General features: G+C 35.0%; 1 protein-coding gene across 1 annotated transcript; it reads right to left on the reverse strand.

Moving 5' to 3' along the window:
- Nucleotides 1-1735: 1735 nt before the first annotated feature.
- Nucleotides 1736-19538, reverse strand: LOC131198102 (vomeronasal type-2 receptor 26-like). Its single transcript, XM_058182610.1, has 6 exons — nucleotides 19441-19538; nucleotides 9839-10130; nucleotides 8047-8882; nucleotides 7006-7264; nucleotides 5068-5194; nucleotides 1736-2637 (listed from the first exon to the last, which is right to left on the reverse strand). The coding sequence occupies exons 1-6, from the start codon at nucleotides 19536-19538 to the stop codon at nucleotides 1736-1738; spliced, it is 2514 nt and encodes an 837-aa protein (XP_058038593.1).
- Nucleotides 19539-19552: the final 14 nt, after the last annotated feature.

A 19552-nucleotide genomic window follows, 5' to 3' on the forward strand; every position in this document is an offset into this window, starting at 1 on the left:
ATTGGGGTGGCCCGGGGTGGAAAAGTACAGCTGGGTGTCATCAGCGTACAGCTAGTATCTCACCCCAAAGCCACTGATGATCTCACCCAATGGCTTCATATAAATGTTGAACAGAAGAGGTGAGAGGATCGACCCCTGCGGCACCCCACAAGTGAGGCACCTCGCGGTCGACCTCTGCCCCCCTGTCAACACTGTCTGCGACCGGTCAGAGAGATAGGAGGAGAACCACCGACACACGGTGCCTCCCACTCCCAATCCCCCCAACCGGCGCAGCAAGATACCATGGTCGATGGTATCAAAAGCAGCTGAGAGGTCTAATAGGACCAGGGCAGAGGAATAACCCCTGTCCCTGGCCCTCCAGAGATCATCCACCAATGTGACCAAAGCTGTTTCCGTGCTGTATCCGGGTTGGAAGCCGGACTGGAACGGGTCTAGATAAATGGCTTCATCCAGGTATTGGGGTAGCTGTCGCGCCACAGCACTCTCTACAACCTTCGCAACGAAGCAAAGGTTGGAGACTGGACGATAATTACCCAAAATAGCTGGGTCCAGGGAGGGCTTCTTTCAAGGCGGCAGGGAAAACCCCTTCCAACAAAGAAGCGTTGATAATCCCCTGGAGCCAGCCTCGTGTCACCTCCTGAGTGGCCAGTACCAGCCAGGAAGGACACGGGTCCAGTAAACATGTAGTGGCGTGAAGCCTCCCCAACAACCTGTCCACGTCCTCGGGAGCCACAGGGTCAAACTCATCCCAAACAGACTCGACAAGACGTGCCTCCTCTCCCTCACTTGGATCATCCCAATTTCGGTCCAGACCATCCCGGAGCTGAACTGTTGGCTCCTGAAGGGCCTTTTCTAACCTATCATTAGCCATTATATCCTCTTGGTGTACTGAGGAACTGCAGTACACCAGAAAAGTAGAAGAGAAGTGCAGTGATCTTAAAGTTAATAAGTTTAAGTACAGCTTAGGATCTGTGGGGATACTTTACTGGTATATTTCGTTGGCCAAACAGACAATAGTTTTTTCATGCACAAGGAAAAGGACATTTGAGTGATCTGGCTAAATCAGTTGTAATTCTGTTGCACATGTTGCTTGCCATTACTTCCTTCCAGTAACTCTCTTTTCTTTTGGACTTTGCAGTATCATTTCTGGTGTTTCCAATGCAGTAGATAGTGAGCTTACCGTCCCAATACCAACAAGCTTAATATAGTGTAAGCCACCCTGAGTCTTCAGAGAAGGGTGGGATATAAATGCAAATTTTAAAAAAAAGCAGTGACTGCCTCTTTTGTTTTTCTTTCTTTGTTAGACAGTGTTAGAACTACAAAATATGTTTAAGACTAATACTTTGTTCTTTACTATCTTAGTTTATTAGATATTAATTGGGGATTTTCAGAACCATACATGAGCTAAGATAGAAAAGGAGGAGACTTTATGATCATGTTAATACCCAAGAATACTACAATAGGGACCGGAAATGCAGTACAATTTAATAGATATTAGACATTATCAGTCTTTTCTTTCTAATCTTGGTCCTTTCCTAGATCGTTTTAGAGAGCTGGTCCACAGCTTAAGTTTAATAACATAGACATAGAAATCAAAGTTTTAATGAACAAATAGGGATAGATTTGGCAAAATGTATATAGACAAGTAGCTAAAAGTATTTTCCAAAATCTTCTACTATGAATATAGAATACAGAATCTTCTGTCCCAGAACCAAGAATATAACAAATGATTTTATCATTCTTTTCTTCTAATTAATTGTTCCCTATTATTCAGTTCTGGTTGCAACACAATGACAAAGCATTTTGGGGAAAAGATGCAAAATAAAAGCCCAGCACCAGAGGCTAAGATGGAAAAGATCTCCACAGCCACCATATATTTTCCCTTGGAGCTCAAATATGCTGGGACAAAGGACAACCAAACACTGCAAAAGACCAACATGCTGAAGGTGATGAACTTGGCTTCATTGAAACTGTCCGGTAACTTCCTAGCAAGGAAAGCTGTAGTGAAGCTGATAAGAGCCAGGAAACCCATATAGCCAAGAACACAATAAAACATGATCACAGAGCCTTCATTACATTGTAGTACAATTTCTTCAGGCACTGAGACCATATCAACATCTGGGAAAGGGGGAGCCATTAACAGCCATAAAGTACAGATGCTTGCTTGGACAAGGGAGCAGGAAACAACAATGGAATTGGTTAATTTCTTCCCCACCCACTTTCTCATTCTGGAACCTGGTTTGGTAGCCATAAATGCTAGAACCACTGTGATAGTTTTTGCCAAGATAGAAGAAACAGCCACTGAGAAGACCATTCCAAAGGTAGTTTTTTGCAAAAGACAGGTCACTTTTCCAGGCTGGCCAATGAATAGAAGTGCAGAAAGGAAGCAGAGCAGGAGAGAGATGAGGAGAATGTAGGTCAGATCCCGATTGTTGGCTATGACGATGGGAGTGTTATGGTTCTTCACAAATATTCCTAGCACCAGAACTGTGGCTAGGGAAAAAGAGTGTGCAAGACAGGCTAAACTCAACCCTAAAGGTTCTTTGTAAGTCAAGAAACTGACATTTTTTGGAACACAGAAGTCTTTTCTTATGCTGGGATAATACTCATCTTTGCATCTAAAGCATTCATTTTTGTCTAAAAAAAGAAGAAAAGATTTTATATTTATTTTGCAAGCATGTCATTAAAATAAATGGTGTCCTATCATAGTAATAAGCCAACTTTTAAAAGAAAAAATAGGTTTATAAAATGTGTCCAAGCTCACTGATTTTTGATAAATTTTGAACAACTTAATTATCTTTTTATCTTTTGAATTTTATTCAAAATTAAGAATCTGTCTACATGAAGAATAGAAGCATAGATATCTTACAACAATATCATAAGAGTGAAACAGTGATCAAATTCAGTGAAAGAGAAATCATCAAGGCAACTCCAGATATTAGAGACACAGCTGGACTTGTTATCTAAATTAGATTTGAACTAGAAGCTCTGGATAGGGAGTCCAGAAAAATAATGATACTGACAGAAGAGAAAATTTGTAGCTCAGGGTTGAACTGCAGGGTTCTTGGTGCTCTCTGAACTTGGTTGTTTTCTTGCAGACATTTTATTATCAAACTAGATAACAGCAGCAATACTACAGGGCTGTTAATTAGTGTTTGATTGTCAGAGTTGGTAGTTCCTTGTTTGGGGTATTGTTTACCGCTTAATGTCAGTGTTAATCTCTTCTGGGTGTTGATTGATAGCATGGAGATGGTGTGGTCTTTTAGCTCTTTGATTATTTCTTTTGAAATGATACGTAGATCCTGTGTTTCTCTATGTGCCTGTTAATGGCTGATTTGTCTGAATGTCAGGCTTCCAGCACTTCTCTATAATTTTGGACTTAGCTTACTCTATGATGTTCATGGTTTCCTAGTTAAAACTACAGTGAAGTCTGTCCATGTGTTATGCAATTAAGGAATTTTCATTATGTCTTCTGATTTCTAGTTGGTCTTCATGGATATGCTCTGCTAGTCTTCTGTCTTAAATACTATATTGTAATACACTATATTGTAGATATCTCCTGTTTTCTTTTTTTAGTCTATTGGATCTTTTGGTTTACTCAAGATGTTATGGAGGCCTTCAGTTGTTGTTTTTTTTGTACTACCATGATGCCATGTGGTTGAAATAGTCTATTGGTTGTTTCTGAAATGTTTTCATGTATGGCAGTGTAACCTTTTTCACATATTGTATTGCATGGGTCTACATCTTGTTGAAGGATGTAGAAATGCTGTTTCTTCTTTCTGATGTTCAGGGTTGCTACAGTGTGTTTGTGCTCATCTAAATAGTGTTCTTACACAGCTTGTCTTGTGGTAGTTTTGGGTTGTGATTTTAGTAGTGGAGCATTTGATTAGTGTAGCGGGTTTTATGATAGACTTGTGTTTCTAATTTGCTGACACTCCCTCTGCTGATGACAATATCCTGGAAGTTGAGTGTATTACTGCTTCCTTCTTCCCTTGTAAAATTTATTCCTTTGAAGATGTTGATAGTTTCATGTGTCCAAATATACCAAATACACTAAGATGTAAATATCCAGAATCATGGATTTCATCAACCTTTGCCTCATCACCTACTTTCAATTTGATGGAAATATATGCAACCAATTGGAGGAACGCACTGAAATCACCACTCTCAAGAGTCATAGCAGAGATCATAATGCAATGTCTAGAAATTCCCATGTAAGCAACTCAAAATATGGGTCCAGTATGTAGATAATACCTCTAGCGTGATAAAAAAGGAACAACTTGAAAAAACACATGAAAGTATCAACTACACCTTCAAAGGAACATTTTCAAGAAATACCTTTTGACTGCAAACAAGAAAAAAAAATCTAAATAGTGTTTACAGAGAGGAACATATATGCAAGTTTATTTCATAAATTCCTCAATGATGGATGTTAATTTTTTTAAAAAAGACTGATTCTTTAAAGCAGGAAATAGTTGCTGATGATTCATGAACAAACTATGTTTGAACTTCCATTGAGCGGAATATATCCATTGGTTTTAAAAATGATGTATCAACATATCCCATCTTCTTATTACCTGGAGTAACTCAAAACATAATATACAGGTAGTCCTCGACTTACAAACACTTGTCTGGTGACCATTCAATGTTGCAACAGAATTGAAAAAACTAACTTATGACCATTTTTCACAGTCACAAACATTGCAGTATCCCTGTGGTCTCATGATCAAAATTCAAAATTCAAATGCTTGGCAACTGGCATGCATTCATGACAGTTGCAGTGTCCTGAGATCATGTGATCAGCTTTTGTAAGCTTCCGACAAGCAAAGTCAATGTAGAAGTCAGATTTACTTAACAACCTTGTTATTAACTTAACTGCAGTGATTCATTTAATAATTGTGGCAAGAAACAATTGGCACAAAACTCATTTAACAATTGTCTTGCTTAGGAATGGAAATTTTGGGCTCGTAAGTTGGGGATTTTTAAGTTGTGATCATAAATTGAAGACTACATGTCCTTCTATTTTATGCAAATTTATTTCATGCAATCCAGATCAAATGTTTTTACCATTCTCAGTTGAAATGCTACCATCTGGGCAGGGGATGCAATCATAGCAGCAAAATGGCTGCCCTTCCTTGACTTTCTTGCTGAAACCTGGGTAACAGCTCTCAGTACAGATAGAAATAGGCTGCACCTAGGAATGAAGGAAGATAAAAATAGTCTGAAGAAGACATCCGTTTTGTCAACATTTAATGCACCCATTAATCTCTTTCTGGTCCTTAACACTTTTGCTTATGTTCATCCATTAATATACTTTGAAGAAACCCCTCTCCCCATTAATTTGTTTAAAGCAGAACAGGCAATAAACAAATATAGTAAAATAGCTCTCTGACAAAATTATTGTCTTGCAAGAAAAGAGCTAACTTCCATTTCTCAAACAACAACTGGCAGAACCTTTAGGAGGCAATAAAATATTGTATTCCAAAAAGTGGAAACAAAACATTGCTATTGTAGAAAAAATAGAAGAGACTACTATCTTGCAGGTGCTTACTTTATTTTGGACAAAATAAATCAGAGAACTACCTGTCTCAATTTTGCTAGGAGTATCCTAACATTTTATCATATAATGCCTGACATCTTAAATGTTATAAGTGATACTAATGGATGTCTTCTTATTTTAATATTCCCCCAATGATCACGTCTGAAGTAAACTGTGCTACTATGAAGATCTGGGTATCAACACTGAAATATGGTATTTGTTATACCTCACTAGAGTATTTAGGGTTTGTGTAATAAATATAGTAAAAGACGGTGCTTCTTATAGCAAGCTCATCTAATTCAAGCCACATGCATCTAGTATTGTTTATTATGTCCTAACCTCTTCAATCTTTTTAATCTAGTAATTTCATTTAAAATTGGACTATGACTAAGAGTGACTACTTGCTGCTATTACTTCATTGGGGTTCTAATCCACACCCAACTTCCTTGCCCAATTTGATCTAGGTTAGGAATATGAAAGAGGTATTACAATTCCTAGATTTATATGATCAGTAAAGGCAACAAGAGTGACTCAATTATTTCTTATTTAGACAGTCACTTGATATATGTGAGCTCTCATTTAGAATCCATATCATGCAAAGAATTTAGATATATAAATTTCACTATATAAATTTCACAAATTCACCATCAATTTATCAGCATGTCATGACTAACTCTGCTTGTATCAAGCAAAAACTCATGTTTGACCAATGCTGCATGCTATTAGTCCTTGGCTTATATCCATACTGAGAACAAAATTCCTATTTCTGAGTAAAGCAATTGTTAAGATTGAATAATGTCAGTTTTTTTGCTACAGTTGTTAAGTGAAAAACTTCAGTTGTTAACTAAATTGTGGTTGTTTCATTAATCTAGCTTTCCCATTCGACTTTGCTGGTTGGAAACTGTCTGGGAAGGTAGCAAATCATGATCACATAACTTCAAGATCCTGTAACCATCATATATACTAAAAAATCAAATGAATAAATAAATGAAATACATAAACAAACAAATAAATACCAAGTGTCAAGTGCCCAAATTTTGCTCATGTGATCATGGGAATGCAGCAATAGTTGTTAGTGTGAGGAACGATTGGTATTGTATCTTTGAACAATTGCTAAACAAAGTCAAGGATTAACTGTAAATGTCAATATAGATGAAGTAACAGATTTCAAATTTAAAAGAGCAAAGGTCCCAATATTAAGAAAGATTAAACCAATATGTACAAGTGTAGAACAATCCAACTGCATTTCACACCAATTTGCAGCAATAGTTGTAATATTAAATAATATACTTTTGTTCCAGACATAATACATGGAGTTAGCCATCTAAGCTGACATGAGTAGGATCTCATCGCATGAATTGGCATAAAACTTACTAAACTGAATATTTCATACACATCTAGCATTGTCTAGAAAATAAGTAAAAGTCAGAATTAATCCAGAAACATGTGGGATACCTGGACCTTACCTGGTTGAACAGAATGTGCCATGTAATGGGGTCATCACTGATAGTTAAACCTTGATCTGGAGGAGCTCGGTGATCCACCTTCCCAATTTTTACACGAAGAAATGATTTGTTTGGGAAAGCAATCCAGTTGATAATATCAAATCCAGCTCTTACTATGCCATTTTGATCAAAGGAGATCTGGTCCCCAGCACTATTGTTAAAAGAGACTCCTCTTAGAAAGTAATGAAGCTGAGCAAATAAATAAATAAATAAACCAAATAAATAAAAATGGAAGAGTTTTTGGAAGGTAAAATTACTCATTCCCATGATGGTAGTGTTCATAACAGAAAAAAAAAGATATACAACTGCACTCTTGTTCATATCTTTTACATTTATTGTAATTAAATCATACACATATAGAACAATTGAGTTGGAAAGGACCTTGCAGTTCTTCTAGGTGACCATTCCAGATAAATGAATTTCCTGGCTCTTTTTAAAAGGATCCAGTGATGGAGCATCTACAACTTTTGAAGCAAGTTGTTCCATTGGTTGATTGCTTTCCTTGATTTCTCCTCAGTTCTAGGTTGCTTCTCTCCTTGGTTAGTTTCCATCCATTGTTTTTCATTTTGCCTATTGATATTTTGGAAAATAGTTTGACCTCCTCATCTTTGTAGCAGCCCCTCAAATATTGTAGCACTGCTATCATCTCTTTCTTTCTCTCTCAAACACACACATAGTCAGAGAGAAAGACAAATATTCTTCCATGAGAGATTCAGAAGGAAAGAGAGTGGGTTTTCTAATGTTATGCTGACAAATATAATTTTTAATATCCTAAACATCATACAGAGGGACTCAATAGAATTCAAAGTAAAACATTCAGATAGTCACAATGAAAAGGAAATATTGTGACAAAGCTATGAGCTGTTATTTCATATCCAGGAGATGAGAAAGCAGATGAAATGCAGATGCAGGATTACCAACATACCTAGATGCATGGTGCTTTGGCAAATGAGGATATCAATTACCTGTAATATCTGTAGGATATCTTGTTTATGATATTTTTCTCCTCCTCTGACCCCCATTGGTCTATGTTTATATCTAGATGTGGATATGGCATGGAAAGCATGAGCTATTGCATAAATACCATTGTAGATACTGTAACTATGGCCAGTCATGTCTATTTCAAAAATAGATGCAGGAAGGCTCTTCAGATTCTCTTTCCCAGTACAGATGTCTTCGGGCACATCACTCACAACCTCATCTGAGAAAACACAGTTGAAGGCATCTTGCCAAAACTGACTGATAAATCCATTTTCCTTTCTACTGAAGATGGGGTTTTGCTTTGCAGCAAATGACCGAAACTCTGGTAGATAAGCAGAGGGCATTGAGAAGGAAAGGGCACCATGGATTATTTCTGTACTCCAGGAACGTTGAAATGCTGAGGAAGTCAGCTCTATCTGGGCTGTCATTATCCACACAATACCTTTTGGTTTAGCACTTGTCTTTTCTATACTTGGTATATATTGCAACCATCTCAAAAATATCATGGTGAAGGACTCCCCATAGATCACAAATGCATTGGCTTTACCACTCATGACTTGATCATAGATTTTTACTCCTTTCTGAATCATATTATAAAGTCCATCTATATCAGTAAATTTGTCAATTTTTTCAATGAAAGAGTAGCAAATCCCTCTTTTGGAAAAAACTGGAATCACAGTTTGTACAAATTTTTCACTTTGATCATCATCCATGGTAAGGATCCCAATCCACGTCCACCTAAAATGTAGGAGCAGTGAGACAATCCCTGCATACTGAAGCAGATCTGGAGGAACCATCTGATAAAAAGTGAGTTCTGGAGATTTTTCATTCATCAACGGAGCCGAACCATAAATAAGCTAGAGAGTGGGGAAAAATAACAACAGCATGCATAGGACCCTTATAATGTAGATAAAATATATTAAGAATCCTACCAGAAGTTACATAAAGTAATCTTCAACATTTATTTATTTTATTTGTCAAGTATGTATGACAAAATAAATTTAAATATAACATATAAGTAGAAACAGATATAAGTATAAACATAAGAAATGAGTACGAATAAATGGGAACAGTATGACAGGGACGGTAGGCATGCTGGTGCACTTATGCACGCCCCCTTCAATATGTTTAGTTGAAGTCCTATTTCAGTTCCTGCTGTATTTAGTATATGCCTTGTTTTATCATAATTCCTATGGTAGTGCCTTAAATTTAGAACGCATTGGAACATCCTTTCAAACTTATCATAATAATGTTAAATTGCATTAGGCAATTCTGAAATGTTTTACTGGAATTAAAAATGATTTAGAGAGATTCATGGATCCTTCTTCCTTACTTTGTTAGAATTTGGACATATTCATTGACAGGTAAAGAAAGATGCATTCTACTTTCATTTTTTATCTGACGTGCAATTTTTTGTGTGATGTTCTGTTCTGGCTTTTACCCAAATTAAAACCATCAATATTTTGGTTGCTATTTCATTTTAAATCTTAGTCGGTTTGTCTGACTTGTAGAATGTTCTTTTCAAACTTTCTTTTCTGAGTATTTACAGATCTGGTCCTGTTGATTCCTAGTTTGAGGAGAGCCCTTTTTGCAAGTCATTGGTCTCTTCTTTATTTATAACCACTGCCATTGAAAGGGATGTTAAGAAATTGTTCAACAATATTTTGTTCTGTACCAATTAAAGCTACCTAAATGGAAGGTTACAGGATTTATTTATATTAAATTTCATGCACATAATAAAAAATAGGATCACCAACATCATTGCCGACATCCAATAATGGATATGGTACAAGAAGAAGAAGAAAAAATATACCTGTGGAATTTTATAGATATCCAAGATGGTGGAGATGTGAAGAGAGATTTCAGCATCCAATCCTCCAACAACAGATATTAAATTATTATGGATGTTGCAGCTGTAGTTGGGTATCAGTCTCTCCGCTGATGAGAGAAAAAGCATTGTAGCCTGATAAGTCCTTTGAGCATTATCATAGCTGTCATAAATACGGAAGCCCAAGGTGAGATTGGATAAGATTTGAGGGTTTTCATTTATTTCCTTTACAGCAAATGCCATAGCCAGGATGTGTTGGTAATTCTTAGCAACGGGGCTACAATGAGAGAATATGAATAGGGGTAAATAATATCAATGTTTTGCTTCAGTACACTTCATTCTCTGCACAAATTGACAGCAATGCATAACTTTTTCCCAGATACATACTCATATATATAAATACATATATATGGACATCATCCATGAAACTTTATTAGGTAACAGACAGAAGGATGGGATAAAAGCATTCATATATATGAATGCTTTTATAATAATTTGTACTGATTATATAAATGAACTCAATTATATTTAAAATAAGGAAATATAATATAATATTAATATAATATTAATATAATATAATATAATATAATATAATATAATATAATATAATATAATATAATATAATATAATATAATATAATATAATATAATATAATATAATATAATATAATATAATATAATATAATATAATATAATATAACATAACATAATATAACATAACATAATATAATATAATATAATAACAGAGTTGGAAGGGACCTTGGAGGTCTTCTAGTCCAACCCCCTGCCCAGGCAGGAAACCCTACACCATTTCAGACAAATGGCTATCTAACATTTTCTTAAAAATTTCCAGTGTTGGAGCATTCACAACTTCTGCAGGCAAGTTGTTCCACTTATTGATTGTTCTAATTGTCAGGAAATTTCTCCTTAGTTCTAAGTTGCTTCGCTCCTTGATTAGTTTCCACCCATTGCTTCTTGTTCTACCCTCAGGTGCTTTGGAGAATAGTTTGACTCCCTCTTCTTTATGGCAACCCCTGAGATATGGGAACACTGCTATCATGTCTCCCCTAGTCCTTCTTTTCATTAAATGAGACATACTGAGTTCCTGCAACTTCATATGTTTTAGCCTCCAGTCCCCTAATCATCTTTTTTTATTATTATTATATTACAGGAAGAAAAAGAAGAGGTTTAAATTAGACTTCCACTATCTAAGTAGATACTTTCTTCTATCCCTTGCTTCAATTCCCAACTATTTTCAGAAAACTGGTAAGGAGAGTCACAAATAGAAGGAACCTAAGATTTGGGAATTATTTAAATGTGTGAATATTTCTTAGTATCACCTTAGTGTTAGCAGATATAATCAGCTTATGTTGTAAGATATCAGGGCTAGATATTACTATTTCAGTGACTGATATCTCTGAAAGATAATTCAAAGTACAGTTCCTTACATAAAATCTCCAGCCACTGCTGATGGGGGAGGTTTAGTTAAGCTGATTTGTTTGAAGACAATTGCAGCCTGTGAAACAATGCCACCAACCATCAGATCTCCCAGATAATGGTACTTGTGATATGGTGTGTGTGGATTATATATGCTGCACCTGTCACTCTTGCACACCATGTGAGGCAGTAGTACTAGCAGGAAAACTAATAAAAATGCCATCCTCTGTACAAAGGCAAATGATAAGATTCTCTCTTCTTCTAAGGCCCAGCCATTACCGTATCTGTGGTTAATACTGCCTGACTTGAATGGTGGCTCAATCTCTTGGTAAAGTCTGAACCTTGGACTGCCTACCATTGGAATTGTGGATTCTTACCTGTCCATAATCTTGTCCCTTCTCTGTGGGCTCTAAATGGCATCAGTGTTTATGCATATATATCTCAAGAGAGAAAAAGAAGAAACCAACATTCTTGGTTGTGAGTTTTGTTAGAGAGCAGTGAAGTCCATGGTGAAGGAGCAGAATAAAATGCAAATCTTTAGATTCAAAACAGAAAGGCTATTATTAAGTCATATGTCCATTCCCGAAGGATTTGCTGATGAAACAGCATTCCCTATAGGTTAGCAAAGAGGGGTATGTTAATAGTACACAAGTTCAGAGTTACAGTTGAAAGATTCCCCCCCTCCAATTTATTAATGTGGGAATAGAAAAATACTGTCTCATCTGGATAATTTCCATTTATATGTTTCTGACAGTCATTCATGTCTGGAAAGAAAAAAGAAATGGTTTTATCTCAGAAAAGATGATAATATAGAATGCTTATTTGTACCCTATGACTATCATTAAGTGTTATACCTTATGATTCTTGATGAACGTATCTTTTCTTTTATGTACACTGTACTGCACTGCTTCTTTGAGTATTATGAATTCAGCTAACCTTAGAACCTTTAGCACCATGCATGGAGAAAGGACCAAGGCCATTATCTGCACCTCTTTTGTCCAGTTTGAAACCTTCCAGCTGCTTCGGTATCTTGCTTTATGCAAATTTACTTTTTGTGAGTTTTTGGGAGAACTTAGCTGTAGCATATAAAATAGAAGCTGACATATGAATATAGTTTAATTCATTAATTTTTTTTTAATTTTTTTTTATTACTTTTTTGCAACAAACAAACAAAAAAAAGAAAATACATTATTACACCCTTGTGCTATACATAAAAAAAAGGAAGATTTGGGTCTTCGGATATATCCTCACGATCGCCAAAATCCACATTCTGAAGCGTCCAATGTTCCAAGCGCAAGGTCCACAAAAGGTTTCCAAGTCTTCCAGAAAATATCTTCTTTATACACACCACTTCTAATTTTAATATCACATGTCATTTTATCATTTAAAGCTAATTTCCACATTTCAGAATTCCACTCTTCTATTCTAAAAGTCACATCTAGTTTCCAATATCTAGCTATTATAATTCTACCTATTATAATCATAATTCTAATCAATTCTTTTTCATATTTTGTTAATTCTATTTCCTTAATTACCAACAATAATATAGTTTCCACTCTCAATGTTATTACTTTCCCCATCATTTCAAATATCATTTTCTCCAATTGTTGCCAAAACTTTTTAACCTTATCACAATTATACCACATATGTTCATAAGTCCCCAATTCCATCTCACATCTCCAACATTTTTACTAATTTTTTATCCATTTGTGACAATCTTACTGGAGTCAAATACCATTTCCAAACAACTTTATAATTGTGCTCTTTAATCCTTATAGATAAAGTTCTCATAATTCTACTCTTCCAATTCACATTCCAATCTGACTCTGGTATTTCAATATTAAGATCTTTTTCCCAATTTGTCCTCATCACTCTTTGTAATTTTTCATCAGAATTTATAATCTTATAAACCCTACTAACGAGTCCCTTTAGCCCAATTTCATCTTTCATAATCCGAGATACTAAATATTCAAATTCAGTTTCACATCTATTTATCGAATAATTTTCCTTAATTTTTTGTCCATTTTCTATCTGTATTTTTTCAAACCAACTTAACCCTAATTTTTCAATAATTTCTTTATTCCTCCTTTCATTTTCCATAACTTTTATCCAATCTCTAATAATTTCTATATTTTCCTCTTTAATCACTTCATTACGTTTTATATTATTTTTAATCGGCCAAATTCCAATTGTCTCCCCCAAAAAGATTATATCCGGAATTAAAATTTTAACAAATTTATTCCACATTTTACTTAATCTCTTTAACCAATAACTTCTAATTACACATTTTGAATTTGCTTTATCTAAAAACCACCTTGATCCAAATTTCTCTATATCCCTTAACTCTAAGTCTCTCCAATAGTTATCTTCACCTTTAAATATTTTTACCACTATCCATACGCACAGTAATAATTAAATAATTTGGGGATTCCTAATCCACCTTCCTTTTGATTTTGATACCACATTTTCTTCACTAATCTAGGTCTTTTGCCACCATTACAAAATTTATCCAATTTTTCTGATCTCCTTCAATATCTTTCTCTGTCAAATTTAGTGGTAGCATCTCGAATAAAAAGTTGAACTTGGGCAGCAACATCATCTTACACATTGCAATTCTACCAAACCAAGACAACTTTAAAATTTTATATTTATCTATCTTCTTCTCAATTTCATTAATCACCACATCATAATTAAGTTTTTTCAATTCTTTAACCTTGAGTGAAAGCACTATACCCAAATATTTCAATGTATTTTTAATCCTTATCCCAAATTGCTCTTGCATATTCTCAGACTCATTACCATTACTATCCATCAATAATTCTGACTTTGACCAATTTACTTTCAATCCTGTCATTTCCTCAAATTCTATCAAATGCTTATATATCTTTTTCAGGTCTTTCTCTACATTTTTCAAAATAATTAAAGTATCATCCGCATACAAATTTATCTTATACCCCTTATATCCTTCTAATTCTTCATCTTTTTCTATCATTTTGTCAATATTTCCATAGCCAATAAAAATAATGTTGGGGACAGGGACATCCTTGTCTCGTACCTGCTTCTAATTTTATCTCTTCAGTTAATATTCCATTCACCTTCACTCTTGCACTGCTCTTTGGTACAATTTTGAAATAACATGTATAAAGTTATTACCAAAGCCTAAAGCCTCCACAATTACTTTAATAGTTTCCCATTGTACAGAATCAAAAGCTTTAAAAATATCCAATGATACTATACCAATTTTATCACCATTATATTCAGCTACATCTATAATATTTAATACTCTTCTAACAATATCACTCATGTATCTACCCTTCACAAAACCTACTTGATTATAACTTATATATCTATCTATAAATCTATTTAATCTATTACTTATAATAGCAGTAAATATCTTTGCATCCTGATTAATTAAAGAAATGGGCCGATAGGACTCAATCCTTTCTAAATCTTTATCTGGTTTAGGAATTAGGGATATCACCGTTCTATTCCATGACGAAGGTACTTCCCACCATGTAATATTCCATTGAATAATTTTTGCAATCTTGGTATTATTAATTCTTTAAATTCTTTATAAAACTCAACAGGTAATCCATCCTCACCTGGAGCTTTCCCTAATTTTAATTTTTGTATTATTCCATTAATCTCATCTTGTGTTATATCTTCTTCCATCAATTCCTTATATGTTTGATCAATTTTCACCACATACTTTTCTAAATAGCTTTGCAATTTTCCCGATTAATTGGTTTCTTTGAATATAGATTCTGAAAAAATTTCTAACCACTTCACATTTCTCTAATTTTATAACATCTTATACCTCTATCATCTATCAAAACTCCAATTTCTCTCTTCTCTCTTTTATCTTTCGCCATCTTTGCCAATAATTTAGAATTTCTATTACTAAATTCAAAAATTCCTATTTAAAATCTCAAATTTCTTTTACTAACTCTGTATCTTCTTCTATCATTTTATTTCTTAACATATTAAGCTCCTGAAGAATTTTTTTTCTTTAGTAAGCAAAATTGATTTTCCAATTCTTTAATCTGATTTTATCTCTTTCCATTTTAATTTTATAATTTTTATATTTCCTACTTGATAATTTAATACTCTCCTCTAAACACCGCTTTCATCGCATCCCAAACAATTTCAAATTTAACCTCCCGTTATCATTTAATCTCCAACTTTCCTCCAATTTTTAAGTATCCATTTTTATCCTTTTCATTTTATACAGTTTCTCCTCATATCTCCAATAGCTTCTTTTTTTCTCAAAATTAAAATCTAAATCCACCATAACTTCTGCATGATCAGAATCTTTAAAAATTCCCACATCTACCTTATCCACATTATTCAACAAATCTTTAGAAAGAAAAATATAATCAATTCTAGAATATGTATTATATATCTTAGAGAAAAAAGTGTATACTCTCTCAATTCCTTTGACCTCTCTCCACACATCGACCACGCCGTTTCGAAGCATCCACATATTTAAAATCCCCATTTTATTTGCTCCTCCACAGCGGGTGGGATTAGTACTGTCTATTTTATCTCTGATTAAATTAAAATCCCCAGCCACAATTACTTTCCTACACTTTCATTCTCCAAAATTTTGTTATTTTTCAAGAAATTCTCTTTGTTTTTCATTCGGTAAATATAAATTAACAAGTGTCACTTTTTCCTCATTAAGATTTCCAACAATTATTACATATCTTCCATCTTCATCCAAAATTACCTGATGTTTTTCAAAGTACACCCTATCTGATATCAGTGTTGCAACTCCTCTAGCTTTTGAAGTTCCAAATGCTTTTTCATATATTTGCATACCTTTTATATACATTCTATTTGAATCTTCAGATTTCTGATGGGTTTCTTGTAAAAATAAAATGTCTGGTAAATCTCTTTTAATCTTAAATTTCAATCTTCTTCTTTTAATCTGATTCCCTGTACCCTTCACATTCCATGACATTATTTTTATAACTCCCATTTAAAATATAAATTTTTTAATCCTATCCCCGCATCTTCCTTTCTGTGCCCACAACCCAACATTAAACTACCATATAACCTACATTTAACATATAAACAACGATAAGAAAAACAACAACAACAACAAGACAAACAATAAAATACAAACAATCTTCTTCCCCCACATCCTCATCGGTTTCGCCTCTATAAAGAGAATGGGGGAGAGGGGACGTGCCAATGCCCGGGCCACTTCTTTCGGGCTGTCTATTTAAATTCATCACTCAAAAAAAAAGATAGTGATGATTCTCTCCCGCATTCGGCTTCGTATTTTCCAAGACTCTTATCTGCTTCTTCTCCTGCTGTATCCTCACGACTTTTCTTCTGTTCAACCAACACAGGTGATATTTCTTTCCTCTTTAACCCTTTAGAGTCTTGCCCTCCAATAGCCCCTTTTTCTTCTTCTGGGATTGATGTTTCCACGTAGGTTCCACCCATCTTAAGCATTTGATCTTTTATCTCCATTAAATCCTCCATCTCAATCAGTCCAAGCTCCCGTAAATATAATAATGCATCTATATCTGGGGTAATTGTACGCATCCTTCCTTTATAAAAAAATTTCAATTGTTGTGGTGGCCTCCAATTATATTTAATTCCATTATCTCTCAAAACTTTTGTAATTGGTTTTAAAAAAAATCTCCATGCCCTTTCTTCTCTTGATATATCCGGGAAGACTTGAATAGTCTTCCCTTCAAACTTCAAAGCATCTCCCATCTCTCTCACCTTGGCCATAACTTCCAGCTTATCACCAAGATTTGCGAACCTGACAAGCACATTCCTGTTAGAGCCATTTTGCCTTCTATATCCAATTCTAAAAACACTTGCCAGGTCTGCTATTGTAAACGTAAGTTGCGTATCCAAATCATTAATCCATTTCAAAACCCACTGTTTCAATTTATCCTCCTTTTCTTCCGAGATTCCTCTGATAACCAAATTATATTTCCTCATCTCTTCTTCCAAAAGACAAATTCTCTTATCTTGCTACTCATTTTTATAAAATATTTCGCCAATTTGCCGATCTACTTTTACTTCATGTACATGTATCTGCTCCATTTCATCTTTAATCATTATCATTTCCTCTCTTTGCTTCGCAAAGTTTTCATTCATCTCTTGCTTCAACTTTTTCATTTCGGATGTCAATTCCAATGTCATATTATCCATACGCTCTGATAGTCCTGCTATTTTTTCCCCAATTTTATTTAAAGCTGCAGCAAGTTGCTGCGTTTCTGAAAGTTGTTGAGTCATTTTGAAAAAAACCAAAAAAATTTCCAAACTAGGATTCCAAACCAATTTTACAGAGGGTCTTAGTGAAGATCAAAGGACGACAGTCTTTTAATTGAAGCGAAGCGGCTTATTTGCACTTGTTATCTCTCAAGTTTTCAAGGATAATCTCTCAGTAATTTATGACTCATAATCACTCCACAAAGAAACACAGAACCTCACAGCAAACATTAATCAGTGCCATTTTTTCTCCACGTCAGCAAAGCAGAAGGAAAAAGAAACCAACTTATGCTTCGAAATAAAGTCCTTTTTTTGTTTTCTGTGATATAGACAAGCTATTAATTTGCTCTCAAGAAAAAAAAAATAAAGAAAAAATTATCTGCCCAGTAAAATCCTCTTGCTGCCAAACAGTCCAACACAAAAAGTCAGTTTCTCTTCAATTAAATTCTTCTCATTAACAGATTCAGTCTAATATTCACTCCTTAGCCTCAGCAATAAAAATTTTTTTTTTAACACAGAACACGATAGTTATAATTGGAAAAACAAAACACAGCAATTTATTCCAAACTTATCATGTCTGCCGGCTGGCTTGGTCATCCCACGCTGTAAAAACTCCTTAATTCAAGCCGTTTCAGATGACCTACCAGTTTTAAATTCAATCTGCTGGGCTATTAACACTTTCACTTCATGATTTATTAACTTTCATCCATAACAGTGCATTCCAAACAGCATAAATTCTCATAAAACTTCATTAATAAGCCCTGTGAAGTGAAGGAAAGGTCCTTACCCCGCCACGGTCATGGCCACGCCCCCCTAATTCATTAATTTTATTGTAAAGGTATCAGTAGAAAAAAGTAGATGTTAATCATTCAGCTTGATGAACCAGCTGCCCTGTCTTTCATATTTATTATTTACTTTGAACATTTATACTTGACCATCATAATGCAAGACTATATTATCAACTAAGCAGCCTTTAGCTTGCAAACTAAGCAAGTTTGCATGATGGCAGAGTAAACTTTTATTTAACACTACAGGCCAAGTGTTAATTTAAGTGTATTTATTAGCCTACTTCTTTATATACATTCAACATTATATGTTGAAACCACAATGATATTGATAGCCTGGAGTTTTGGAAGTTGAAGTACAGACTTCTGTAGAGGACAACAGGTTGGAAATATAATTATACTGTAAATGCCATATTTCTATGTCTGTACATATGAATATAAATCAGAGTAATATAATATTCATACTGGGGTGACTGTATTTGAGCCTGTGACTGAAAGTGGAAATTTTACTTGACTACTGAATTAATATAATGAGATGAGGAGAGGAAAAGAGAGGAGAGGAGAAGACAATAGCATCCTCACAGGATACTGATGTATAATATAAATATATTCCAATATATTGATTTTATATCCTTCCACTATGTATCAGAGGGGAGAAGAAAATAAAAATAAAACAAAACACCCCAATCTTTGTATGCTGGTCAACTATTCCCCTGACCTTCGGAATGCTTACACCAGTACTGGATAAATAACAAGAATGGAATTAATGTTTGTACTTAATTTATTGGAGAGGAATGAATGAAAATAAAATATATAGGGATACTGTCAGCTCTGGCATGCCATCCGGCCCAGAGCTGCCATTCGGGAGGGGGGTGCCCACCCAGCATCCAGACATACTGAGGGGATTGACGGCCCGCTCTACCTTCCCTGTTGCCTGTCTTTCCCATGGAACTGCTATGCACCATCCTACACACCGTTATGATCCGCAGGCTTGAGGTGTGGCCACTGAACAGCTGGGAGATAGCCACACACTGATGATATCACTGCAAGGATTGGTGTTGCTGGAGAGAAAAGCTGCTGCCTTCCCTGCTTCTTGGCCAGTCTTCCAGGGCAGCTCTTCTGTGCTTACCTTTCTTCTTGGATTGGGTGACCAATCAGCATAGGAGGGGAGTCCCCTTCCATAGTGGACATGACAGAAGCATGGTGGTGTAGGATGTGGGGTACCATGAGAATGTTAGCTA

The sequence above is a fragment of the Ahaetulla prasina genome, chromosome 4, assembly GCF_028640845.1.
Source record: "Ahaetulla prasina isolate Xishuangbanna chromosome 4, ASM2864084v1, whole genome shotgun sequence".
NCBI lineage: Eukaryota > Metazoa > Chordata > Lepidosauria > Squamata > Colubridae > Ahaetulla > Ahaetulla prasina.